The sequence below is a fragment of the Phocoena sinus genome, chromosome 17 (assembly GCF_008692025.1).
Source record: "Phocoena sinus isolate mPhoSin1 chromosome 17, mPhoSin1.pri, whole genome shotgun sequence".
NCBI lineage: Eukaryota > Metazoa > Chordata > Mammalia > Artiodactyla > Phocoenidae > Phocoena > Phocoena sinus.
The window spans coordinates 14,673,819-14,687,103 of NC_045779.1; the positions used below are offsets into that span (position 1 = coordinate 14,673,819).

The window sequence follows — 13,285 nt, forward strand, 5'->3', positions numbered from 1 at the left end:
ACTCTCTTCAGTTTATACTTAAGATAAATGAGGCTTAGAGAAGTCGCATAGGCTGTGATGAGCTAGGAAATGGTAAACTCAGGACCTGTATTAGGGCTGGGTCTCCACAGCTACACATTTAACCATGATTCCTTCCCTCAATCCGTCCTTCAACAAATATTTATTGAGCCCTTCCTAAAACAACCTGTAAATACATGGTCACGCCCTAGGTTCCGAGATAACAACTAAGATGGGTCTTGTTATCCTACTGGCAGAACAAGTTGATGATGAACCGCTGTGAACCATGGATACAAATTTAGAGAAGACTTCTTTTCTCAGCTGAAAAATGATGTTCTTGGTAGTGGGTACAGTTTGATGGAGACTTTTGCCTGGCCGATTGTAACGCTCTCATAATCTTTCTTGACACTTAACTGCTCTAGACTTCAGTTGGCTTTTGTGTTTTGCAGCGAGTGGGGGCTAGTCTTCGTTACAGTGGGCGGGCTTCTCATTGCGGTGGCTTCTCTTGTTGCGGAGCACGGGCTCTAGGCGCACGGGCTTCAGTAGTTGCAACACGCGGGCTCAGTAGCTGTGGCACATGGGCTTAGTTGCTCCGCGGCATGTGGGGTCTTCCCGGACCAGGGATCGAACTCGTTTTCTCTGCATTGGCAGGCAGACTCTTAACCACTGCGCCACCAGGGAAGTCCTCCTCTTAACCATTTTCAAGTGTACAATTCAATAGTGTTAAGTACATTCACATTGTTGTGAATATCTCCAAAACTCTTTTCATTCTATAAAATTAAAACTCTATACCTATTAAACAGTAACTCCCTAAACCCCCAGCCCTTGGCAACCACCATTCTACTTTCTGTCTCTATGAACTTGACTGCTCTGCGTACTTCATATAAGAGGAATCATACAGTATTTGTCTTTTTGTTCCTGGCTTATTTCACTTAGCATAATGTCCTTCCTCACTGTTCATCTGTGTTGTAGCATGTCTCAGAATTTCCTTCCTTTTGAAGGTTAAATAATATTCCATTATATGTATATCCACCCTATGTCTATCCATTGATCTCTTGTTAGACATTAGTGTTGCTTCTGCTTTTTGATTATTGTGAATAATGCTACTATGAACACAGGTGTATAAATGTCTCTTTGAGATGCTGCTTTCAATTCTTTGGGGGTATATACCCAGAAATGGAGTTGCTAGATCAATAGGTAATTCTATTTTTAATTTTTTGAGGAACTGCAATACTGTTTTCATAGCGACTGCACCATTGTCCATTCCCACCAACAGTACATAAGGGTTCCAGTTTCTCCACATTCTTGACAATATTTACTGTTTGCTGGTTTTCTGATAATAGCCATCCTAATGGGTGTGAGATGTTCTCTAATTGTGGTTTTGACGTGGTTTGTTTTGGTTTGATTTTTTACTTACATGTGATTATGTTTGCCAAATATTGAATAAATCTTCACCTAAGCAAAACTTTTGCACCTGTAACACTGCAGGCGTTTTGGCTTCTGTGCCTCCAGAAGGATATAACAGACTTAGAAAAGGCTTAGGAAAACAACTACAAAAATTGTAATAGAATACTTTTCCTTTTGGAAAAGAATAAAACAATTGTATCTCTTTGTCTGGAAAGACAAAGGCTAAGAAGGATTGTAATCCAAGTTTATGAAACAAGCTGGGAAGGAAAGCTCTTATTAAGTAGGACTGGGGCCCCTCCCTCAACTTTGAGGACAAATAAAGTAAACTAGTCCTTTGTGAAAAGAGTGAAATACATGAGGAATTTACTAATAAAAGTGCTAGAACCTCATATGTGGATAACACTTTATCTTTTTCCAAAGAACATTTATTCTCATTATTGCATTTTATTGTCATCCCACCCAAGTTGGGTGGGTAGGACAGAGATCATTATCCCAGGAGAACACTTGATCCGCGGAAAGATTAAGTAATTTAACCAGCGGTCCCTGTACTTCTGGATTTGCTTTTTCCACAACTTGAGAAGTGGTTCAGGTTATGCCTCTCCCTGTAAATAGTTCAGGTTTTTAGGCGAAGTTAATGGGTGGAGATTTACACCTTTTTTAAAAAAATTGAAGTGTAGTTAGTTTACAATGTTCTGTTAGTTTCAGCTGTACAGCAAAGTGATTCAGTTATACATAAATATATATCTATTTTTTTCAGATTCTTTTCCCTTATAGGTTATTACAAAATATTGAGTACAGTTCCCTGTGCTATACAGTAGGTCCTTGTTAGTTATCTATTTTATATATAGTAGTGTGTATATACTAATCCCAAAATCCTAATTTATCCCTCCCCCTCCTTTCCTCTTTGGTAACCATGTTTGTTTTCTATGTCTGTGAGTCCATTTCTGTTTTGTAAATAAGATCACTTGTATCCATATTTGAGATTCCACGTATAAGCGATATCATGATATTTGTCTTTCTCTGTCTGACTTACTTCACTCAGTATGACAATCTCTAGGTCCATCCATGTTGCTGCAAATGGCATTAGTTCATTCTTTCTTATGACTGAGTATATTCCATTGTATATATATGTACCACATCTTCTTTTTTAAAAATAATGTAGGATTGATTTTATTTTATTTATTTTTTGTTTTTGGCCACGCCACATGGCTCATGGGATCTTAGTTCCGCAACCAGGGACTGAACCTGCGCCCTTCTCAGTGAAAGCATGGAGTCCTAACCACTGGACTGCCAGGGAATTCCCAGTACCACATCTTCTTAATTCAGTTGTCTCTTGATGGGCACTTAGGTTGCTTCCATGTCTTGGCTATTGTAAATAATGCTGCTGTGAACATTGGGGTACATGTATATTTTCCAATTATGGGGTTTTTTTAAGCTAGAAAAACACAAATGGACATGATTAACATGAAGTTTGGGATGATGGCTACCATCTGGGGAAGGAGTGGTAACCAAGTACTTCAGCAGTATCCATATTTCATTTTAAAATTGAAAATATGTATCTGAAGAAACTGTGATCAAATGCTAAGCTTTGACAAAGCTAGGAGACATGTTATTTATTCTGTTTTTCCCTGCACTTGAAAATATTTTACAAATCAAAAAGAAGAAAATCAGAAATGTTCGTGGGACTCCCCTAACTTTCTGAGACTAGAGTCAAAGAGATTAGGCTCTAAATCTTTCCCAAATGGTCCCTGGGTGCCACTCTGAGAAACAAAATAACGAGCTGATTAGAACATTGATCTGGCTCAATGTGGCATTTCTTAAATTCTTAGGAAATTGGACTGGTGCTAACATCTCAGTAACGCTGACCCAATGCTTCTCTTAGATCATAAGGAGAATTAAGAAATCTTAAATACATGGAAACACGTTGTCTAAAGCAGAGGTCACTACAGTCCAGAGCTAGCCCACAGATGTGTTTTGCTTGACCAGCACACTTTTTAAAACCAAGGCAACATTTTAAAAGATCAGGTGATTTTACATGAAAAGAAAAGAAATCCAGATTCCGACTTTTCTTGAAAGTTCAGAAGAATGAGGGCTTACATTCCCATGAGGCAGCCATCAGTTAAATGCTTGAAGGGGAGTCAAAGCTGTCCCCATTAGGTGGGGCATGTCCTCCCAAGACCCTCACCGTCCCCACCACTCTCCACTGCTCCCCAACACTTAGGCCAAGGATCACTTGCCATCATGCCCATCCTGCTGATTTTCTTATAGTCAGGGGAAAGTTCTGTATACCCACATCTCTATCAAACATAGAAAACTGGAAAGACGAAAACTCTGTGACTTTTCTTGTACCTGCCTACCTTCTCTGTCTAGCCTGCAGGCGTTTTTACTTCCATTCCCCTAAAAAACTAGTCCCCACTTTTAATGGCCTTTAGCTCTTTAGGGGAAAAAATAATGAGTCCTAGTGACCTAGAAACATGCCAGACAGATTTATTATCTGCTTCTTGGTCCCTTCGTCCCCAACTTGTTTTCCCTCCTCTGGTTTTAGCTGAAACATCTGTTTTTTCTTTCCTACCAACTTCACAGTTCTGGTAGAAAAAGGTATTCTGTGTGATCATGGTATCTTTTTAATGCTTTCAGAATTAAAATTTTCAATAGACCAATAAAGCCATTTTTAATATGGGAACTATCACCGTTTAAGGTTCCATAGTTAACTGTTGGCATAGGAAAATGGCGGGGATGTGCTTTAGCCCAGGCCATTTATATATCTAAATCATTCACCTTACCCCGTCATAAAACAATGGCGTCTAGAAACAACCCTGCACATTTAATGAGTTGTGTTTGCTTGCCGTTATCACTCATCAAACCATGAATTGTCGCAATTCATACGGAGGTGTGTCGCTCTATGAAGCCAGGTGTGTGTGAATGCCACATATCTGGGACTTCCTTAAAGGATGATGATGACAAAATTTATTATTGAATTTCTGGTTTTGTGAGTTTTTCTGGACATGATGAACAGCCTCGATGAAAATGTTAATGCTTGATTGTATGAAATATTGAATAATCAAATGCTAAGATATTTGAATCAGGAAAGGCAAAGCTTTGTTGTAAAGTTGAACGTGTACGTGAAGTAATCCAGGCTCTCTGTGTGATTTTGGTAAAGTCATTCCGATTAGTGGGACAGCTTCTCCCTCGTGACCTTTTTTCACACATGTGATTTGGGAATACATGAGTTGAAGCCTGTAGAATGATTTAAGTTCCTGGCTATGGCTCTGTCTAGTCCCAGTAACCTAGCACATACCCCCTCAAAGGACCATTCGTGGAGCCTTGATTTTTAACTCCACCAGAATTGCAAACATGGTGGATCTTGCAGGATTCCCAAAGAGTGCCACCTCTCCTGACACCGAGCGGCGTCTCGGTCACCGCTGAGCTGTCCGAGCATCCCCACCCCTGCGAGAGCGAATGGCAGATGTCCCCAGTCCCAGCCTGGAGCTCTGGTGCTGGGACAGCTTTTCTTGGCAGCCCCAAGATTCAGCTGTGGCCTGGACCTTCCCTGTCCTCAAGCCAGCCCAGTCAGCAGTGCCCCCATGCCAGCTACTGGACTTAATTACGGTCACTTCATAACATCCCTGTCAGGCTTCCACCTCCCAGGACAATTTTAAATGATATTGAAGTCAGGCTTCTTGCTTAAGAGGGGCGTGGGGAACAGTGTGTGATGTGATGGGTGGAGGGGAACTGATGTGTGATGGATGGAGGGGAACTGATGTCTCTAAGCCAGCATTAACATTTTATGTCTTGAAGCGTAGAACAAGCAGTTGACCTCTGTCTCAGTCCGTGACGACTGCTCTAACCAAATACCATAGACTGGATGGCTTAGTGACTTATAAACAACAGATGTTTATCAGGTAATTATTTCTCACAGCTCTGGAGGCTGAAAAGTCCAAGATCGAGGCTCCGGGAGATTCGGTGTGTGGTGAGGACCCACTTCCTGGTTCATAGGTGGCTGTCTTGTCACTGTGTCCTCACATGGAGAAAGGGGCAAGGGAACCCTCTGTGGCCCTTTTTTTTTATGAGGGGCTGATCCCATTCATGAGGGCTCCACCCTCATGACCTAATCACCTCCCAAAGCCCCACCTCCTAATACCATCACCTTGGGGGTTAGGTTTCAACCTATATATTTTGGAAGGACACGGAAGTTCAGCCTATCGCAACCTCTGTATTCTTACCTTAGCTTTGGAATTCAGATGGGATTACAGATAGGGAGATGGAAAATGCAAGAGTAAAGGAAACACGTTGGGGCTGAGGTGATCACAAATTAAAATTGTAGCTCATGCCATTTGCTCGGCAGCCCTGCTAACTAGTCCGAGGAGCTATTATTAGCTGCATTTTACATCTGAGAAAAAAGAGGGTAAAGGGCTTGTTCAAGTTCAAGGGCATCTGTGACAAACACCCCGGTGTTTCCCCCCAAGTCCAAATCCAGGGCTCTTTCTCTTCTCGTGCTCACCCTCCGAAGCCCTGCTTTGGGCATCTTGGTATGATTCTTTAGCCTTAAGCTTCATGACATTCCTATGAAATAATTGTTCTGATAACTAAGAATCAACACGATTTGCATTTTAGGCACCAAAGGCCTGAAACCCAAAGAAGTGGGGAGCTTCAGCTTAAAACAAAACTGAGTCCTTCCAGCTATAGGACAAGACATGGTCCCAGCCACTGCTCTCAAGCTGGAGATGCATAATTATGAGTTGCTTTTTGCAGAATAGTGTTTGGTAGTTTCCCAATGAAATATCAATCGTGCAATCATAGTGGCTGTAGAAGCAGGATGAGGTAGTGTTGTTGGCTGACATGAATCATTGCGCAGCCATAAAAGAGAAGAAGGAGTTTTTCGCTCACCTCGTTGGAGTGCAGTGACGCGGCAGAGGGAAGAGGTATAGGATTCCTGTGCTCCATCATCTGTGTCTACGCAGGGAATCCGAGGTCAGAGGCAGCAGTGAACACCAGTGTGACTGTCGGCTTCTGAAGACAGACACGCCTGCAGCCCACTCACCTCGACCTGGGCTCGAGCTACTTTAATCACTTCAGCCCCTAAGAGGGCAGGAGACAGGCTTCAGTGTCTGTTAGCATCTCCCCTAAGAGGCCGGATGAAGCAAGATATGAGATTACAGAAAATGAGACATATCCTGACTCCAAGCAGACATCATTTCTGTGTCTCAGTCTTGAGAACGTCAACGTCACAGCCGGGACTCAGCCTAGACGCAGCTTAAGAGCGTGGTCCCTGAGCAGACCGCCTGCCTTTGCATCCGGGCCCTGCTGCTTAGGGTCTGTGTGGCCCTAAGCACGTTGTTTAACCCTTTTGCTCCTCAACTTTATCATCCTTGATATGAAAATAATAAATAGTAGCACCCGCTATGGAAGGCTATTGTCCGGGTTCAATGAGTTGCTACACGGGAAGCACTTAGAAGTGGGAGTAAAGTAGAAAATCCGTGAGAGTAAAAGTATGAAATCAGTGTTTCCTCTTCCTCTCTGCCCACCTTACAGGCTTGGAAGCGGTCTGAGCCACTTTGATCACTTAAAATGAGGCACCCACTGAAGTCTCTTCCAGCTCGAGGCTTCGCTGGTTCCGTGTCAGGCCTCGAATAGGTCTCCAGGAGTGGGGAGGGGCCGCGCCAGCATCCTCAGGGAGCTTGTTAGAAATGCAAATTCTCTGGTCCTTCCCGGGTCTTACTTAAATCAGCATCTCAGGGTAGACCCAGAAGTCTAGGATTTAACATGTGCTCCAGGTGATTTTTAACATTGGAGAAGCCTTGTCTCAGAACCTTCTCCTTACTGAGAAACGTGAAGCCACATTCAGGAACCTCACATCCGGGAACCCCGCCCGCGGTGCTACCGTGGTCACAGTACCTGCAGGGACCAAATGTCTTCATTGTTCCCTTTGACGTGTGGGCCGGTTGGAAGCAGAGCATTTGGAGGGATTTTTTAGTTCCTTGGTACAACCAGCTCAGTCCATGAAGAAAAGAGAGATATTTAGAATGAGAGGAGAGTCCTGGCTGGGGCAATTATGATGCAAGGGGCTGAGTTTTAGTCCCCAGTTTGTAGATTATTTGACCTTAGATCAGATTTTCACCTCCCATCCTGTACTGCGGTCCAAATAAGTCTGTAAACTGGAGGTTGCAGCTTTGTGATTCGGGACCTTGGAGGATGGCCTCCAGCTGCATTTTTTTTTTTTTTTTTAATTTGAGTCCAGCTAGGCTCATAAGGGAACTCTGAGAAGTCATTCTTTGACATAAAAAGACTATTAGGCAATAAAAATTGGTCAACAGTGTTTGCTGAGTTTTCCCAAAATTCAAGCTATTACCGTAAGTCATCACTGCAGTTTTCTAAAGAGGAAAGAGTAATAAGGGAGTGGACCTTGGCATCAACCTCGAACTCTCTCCCCACTCCTGCGTCTCATTTCATGTATTTTCTCCAGGCTCTTTCCCCCTGTGTGATCAACCAACACAAATATAAAACACAACATTTCTAAAATGCACTTCTTTGATCTTCTATAGGACATATTTCTTGTTAGTTACTCCTTGAGTAACAGTGAAACCATTACTTTTCCAGTTTTCTTCCCAGGCTGAAACCTGTGAGTCAACTCACAGTCTTCTGATGCATTACAACATCTCTTGGGTCTGCTTCTTAAGAGTCCTTCTATTTTAAAGACACAGCCCAGTTCAGGTTCTTACCACCCCATGGCCGGGTGGGTTCAGCAGCCTTTTGGCCGTACCCTTGATGGACCAACCTATTCCCCACCTATCCAACAATGCACATACTTCCATTGCCATGGCAACACCTCTCAAAGACTCCTTTCTTATCATGTCCTTCACGCCTTTGACAAAGAACTTGCTCTGCCGTCATTTTGTCTGTTCTGTCAAATCCAAATATCTCTGCCCAGCCTCCAAGCTATTGGCTAAATCTGCCTCCCAGTTCATCAAGAGAAGTCTTCATATTCGTTTTCATTCCACAAAATCCACGTGCCATTTTCATCACTCCACTTACTTCTTCCCACCTCCAGTGCACCGCGCATACCACCTTCCCCGTGCTACCCACAACACACTTGGCCCATCCCATGTTTTTCTTCCTCCTTTCCTCCCATTTGTCCTCATCTCCTGTGGCAGAGCTCTTATTAAGCATTGCCTCTCGTCCCCGCTGTCTTTATAGGTCCTGCTACTGCTATATCCACACTCACGTCTACCTTGCTCTGCAGATTTCCCTAAGCAATTTTCATATGTAAATTCTCATCTGGTTAGTTTACTGCTGAAGATCAGAGGCAGCAGAGAGTTTTCCATTTCTTTTGTTAATGCTACACTTTGGGGGATCAGTCCAGAGAGTTGAGGTCAATAGAATGAATGCTCAGCATGAAGTGGGGGCTCACCACATGTTATCCACTGATGGCAAAAAGGTTGCTTGATCCTCTGAATACAACCAGGGGAGAAAAAGCAGTTAGGAATCCCCCTAACTGAAGCATATTTCAGGGAGCTCTAAGGAGACCCAATTAGAAACCATCTTTTCTGTTTTCATGTGAATGGTAAGAGCTCGTATGTGAAAAAAAAAACTGTGGTTTTTGGATGGCTGCACGCTTCTCTTCTGCTCTGAATGCTTGCCTGGTTTGCATTACGATTTCCTTCCTTGTTGGAAAGCTACATAGACTTTCTCCCTTTCTTTGGAAGAAGTAGGACCTGTTGGAAATGTGAGGCTCCAGGATGGAAATGCAATGGCCTTGGCTGTAGTGCTCTGTAGTGCATTTCTTGACAGGTCCTGAAAAGACGATTGAATTCTGGCCTGAGCTTTTTTTTTTCCTGCAGTATTTGGATGGGTTTCAGCTTCCATGTTTGGCTGGATAATCGAAATAGGTTTTTTTTTCCTTCCTCAGCAATCGTATGTACAGTTTCATCCTTTACAGTTCAAATGGCGTACTTTACTACTACACAGAGACTTTTGGATGTGATAGAATCATAGCTCTTTCACAAACAAACAACCCGTCTTTTAAAATGACGTGGAAACCGGTGAAAATATAAACTGGTCGTACTATCCTGGTAGAAAAACTGGCAGGTATGTGGTGAGTTTGCTAGAGGATACGAACTTACATTGAAGATCTTTTTTTAATTAAACACGGGCATTTTGCAAACCAGAACTACAATGAGGTATCACCTCACACCGGTCAGAATGTCATCATCAAAAAATCTACAAACAATAAATGCTAGAGAGAGTGTAGAGAATAGGGAAACCTCTTGCACTGTCGGTGGGAATGTAAATTGATACAGCCACTATGGAGAAGAGTATGGAGGTTCCTTAAAAAACTACAAATAGGACTACCATATGACCCAGCAATCCCACTACTGGGCATATACCCTGAGAAAACCATAATTCAAAAAGACACATGCACCCCAATGTTCATTGCAGCAGTACTTACAATAGCCAGGACATGGAAGCTACCTAAATGTCCATCGACAGATGAATGGATAAAGAAGATGTGGCACAGATATACCGTGGAGTATTATTCAGCCATAAAAAGGAACGAAACTGGGTCATTTGTAGAGACGTGGAGGGACCTAGAGTCTGTCATACAGAGTGAAGTTAGTCAAAAAGAGAAAAACAAATATCGTATATTAACGCATATATGTGGAATCTAGAAAAATGGTACACATGAACCAATTTTCAGCACAGGAACAGAGACACAGACAGAAAACAAACATGTGGACACAGGGGAGGAAGGGGGGTGGGATGAACTGGGAGATTCGGATCCACATATATACACTACCATGTGTCAAATCGATAGCTAGTGGGAACCTGCTGTACAGCACTACTCAATGATCCGTGGTGACCTAAATGGGTGGGATGGGGGGGTGGAAGGGAGGTCAAGAGGGAGGGGATACATGTAGACATATAGTTGATTCACTTTGTTGTACAGCAGAAACTAACACAGCATTGTAAAGCAACTTTACCCCAGTTTTTAAAAAAAACAGGCATTTTGGAAGGACTTTTACTTAATTGGAAAACTTCTCCCCTCTTTTATTTCATACGATGAAAACATTCTATCTCGTCATCTCTGCAATGTCTGTGGCATGGTGCAAGTGTGGTGGGCTAGGAGTTTTGATGCTCTGTTTTGATGCTCTCTGATAATCTTCAAAGGACTGCTGGCCTTGGAATCTGCTCCGTCTCTAAAATTCTAGCTTTAGTGATCAGATAAACCTGCTTTTCTTTTTTTTTTTTTTTCCTTTGTGATCAAGGAGGGGAGAAGCTGAAATGTGTTTTTATTCTGCAAAATATTTGAGATGGCAGAATCCTAAACGTTGCATTTTGTTCTAGAAACGAGAGCTCGTCAAATGATAGACTCCTTCAGGCTAAGGCAGAGAAATCAACAAGGCAGGGGGAACAGAGCCCCTGAGTGACGTGACATCGGTGGGTGATCGTGCGGTGCTGTCTGCTAACAACGCTGGCATTGTGCCTTCCAGGGTCCCTGCAAGTCATGAACAAAACCAGAAAGATTATGGAGCGCGAGGGGGCCACCTTCACCAACGCCTTCGTGACGACGCCCATGTGCTGCCCGTCCCGCTCGTCTATGCTCACGGGCAAGTACGTACACAACCACAACACCTACACCAACAATGAGAACTGCTCCTCGCCCCCCTGGCAGGCAGTGCACGAGCCGCGGACCTTTGCTGTCTATCTGAACAGCACCGGCTACAGAACAGGTAAAGGGGGAGCTTTCCAGCCCGTGAACCTCTGGTAGCGCACCTCTGGAAGATGCACTGCATGGTGAAATATATGAAGTTCCAATCAGTCCCTAAAGCGGAAGGAGCCGAGGCTTGTGTCTCTCAGCATCCTCTGCTTTTCCCTCTGGTTAACGTCCCAGAGAGAGGTCCCTTAGAGAAAAGTCTGTGATTCTCAGCAGACACGTTAAGAAAGTGTCGTCCCCATCAGAGCAACCGGCAACTGGAATTCTCCAGGAGAACCTGCAACAGAAGAGTTTTCATCCTGTGAACGTGCTTACCTCAACCCTCCAAATCTCCAGGCATCCCAGCCCAGCTTGAGGCTTGTCTTAATTGTTGGCAAATTCTTGCCCATTGGGTGAGAAACCATCAAGCGCTTTGAAATTGCTTAGCACCTACCTCAGGATCTGGGACACGATAGATTATCAAAATTATTTACTGAATTCGAACGTAACTGAAAGAAATCATCCAATGAGGTGTACCTTATTAATTCATCTGTTTATTTACTCGTAATTAATAGGATTGGGAGTTTCTTTAGCTTAGTTTTGGTGACTTTTAGATCTCAAGTGTTCGCCCCCATCTCCCAGGAAAGGAGGGCATCCCAATTGCTACATCTTCTATCACTGTTTAACCTACATAGATGAGCGGTTTGGTTAGTTGGTCTTTTGCAAACTGGGGACCTCCTTCCAGAGAGGTCATGAACATCATACCAATGTAAGAAAGAAGCAAGGCTCCTTCCTGTCAGGTTGCCCCCAAAACCTTTATTCTCCTAGCGTTTATATGCTCTCCTTGGGTTTTCTGAGCATTTCTTTATGAAAAGAAACAAAGATATTGATTGAGGGGCTGTGATGAAAAATAATTTTTTCAGAACCAACAAGACGTATTCATAAGAATTAAGGGTGTCATAATTAAAACTTGTTGAAAAAGATTTTCAGGTCTGCAGATTCTCTATTCTGAAGATTTAAAAGGAAAGGATATCAGATAAATGTATTCTCTCAAATCTCTTTTAAAAATGAAATTAACCTTTTCCACTGGACTTAGGAAATATGTGGCCATTTGCTTCTTTGCAGAGCGCCTTGTGCGCACTTAATACTTGTTATTTATGGATGAAAATATTGACTGTGGATATGATAGCACTGTCATCCACAGGCATTCAAGAGCTCCACTCACAGAAGAAACTCCTCCCGTGAGCCTCAAGGGTGTTTGCTTACGCTTCAGAAAGAAACTAGGTTACTCAAAGTGCCTTATCCTGAGTGTGTTTTCCCACATAAGTGATCTAAGTTTATAGCACCTTTCACCTGCGAGCTCTAAAGCAATTTGCAAATCTATCAAACATCCCTGTAGGGTTCATAAACAGCAACTGTACTTAGCTCCATTTTATAACTGATGTGGGAATTTCAAATACTGTGTGATGACCAGCTCAGAAGCAAAATCAGAAATGGTCCCCTGATGCCTGATTCCTGATTTTGACCACCAAATTCTGTTTCGTTTGCGGGAAGCATTGTATGAAATCAGTGCCTTTCAACTCCCAGGCTCCCTTATAATTAAATTCCTAGTAGCAGACATAGAGAGACGGAGAGAGTTGGAACTTAGGGAATTAGAACTCTCACTGTATCCAGACCGGTGTGGACGGTGTCCATCCTAGGAAATGGAGATGCTGGTGACACAGAGAACCCTGCCCAGAACTCAGAACTGTCGATTAGGACTTGCTAATTCATTTCAGGGCTAAATCAAGAAAGGGCAAAAAGAAGATAATAAGTTCTGGAGAGATAGTGAACAGCAGTGTGGCTATAGTTGACAGTATTATATTGTGTACTTGAAATTTGCTAAAAGGCTAGATCTTGGATGTTCTCACCACAAAGAAAAAACTGGAAACTAGCAAAGATGTGAAGTGATGGATATGTTGATTGGCTTGGCAGTGGTTAATATTTCACAATGTCTATGTATAGCAGACCATCAGGCTGTAAACCTTACAATTTTTTTTTTAAGATTTTTTTATTTTTTTATTTTTTTTTTGGCCATACCGGGTCTTAGCTGCGGCTCGCAGGCTTCTCTCTAGTTGTGACGCGCCGGCTCCAGGGTGCGTGGGCTCTGTAGTTGTGGCGCCCGGGTTCCAGAGCACGACGGCTCTGTAG

General features: G+C 43.0%; 1 protein-coding gene across 9 annotated transcripts in view; it reads left to right on the forward strand.

The window, feature by feature from the left end:
• The window catches only part of SULF1 (sulfatase 1), a 171,745-nt gene that overhangs the window by 100,641 nt on the left and 57,819 nt on the right, over positions 1-13,285 (forward strand). For 8 of the 9 annotated variants that reach the window (XM_032610378.1, XM_032610382.1, XM_032610375.1 and 5 more), the window contains one exon: positions 10,893-11,132. The exons of the other annotated variant lie outside the window; for it this stretch is intronic. In XM_032610378.1, coding sequence (XP_032466269.1) covers positions 10,893-11,132 — 240 coding nt within the window. The remainder of the gene's footprint in view (positions 1-10,892; positions 11,133-13,285) is intronic. 9 annotated transcript variants of the gene reach the window in all.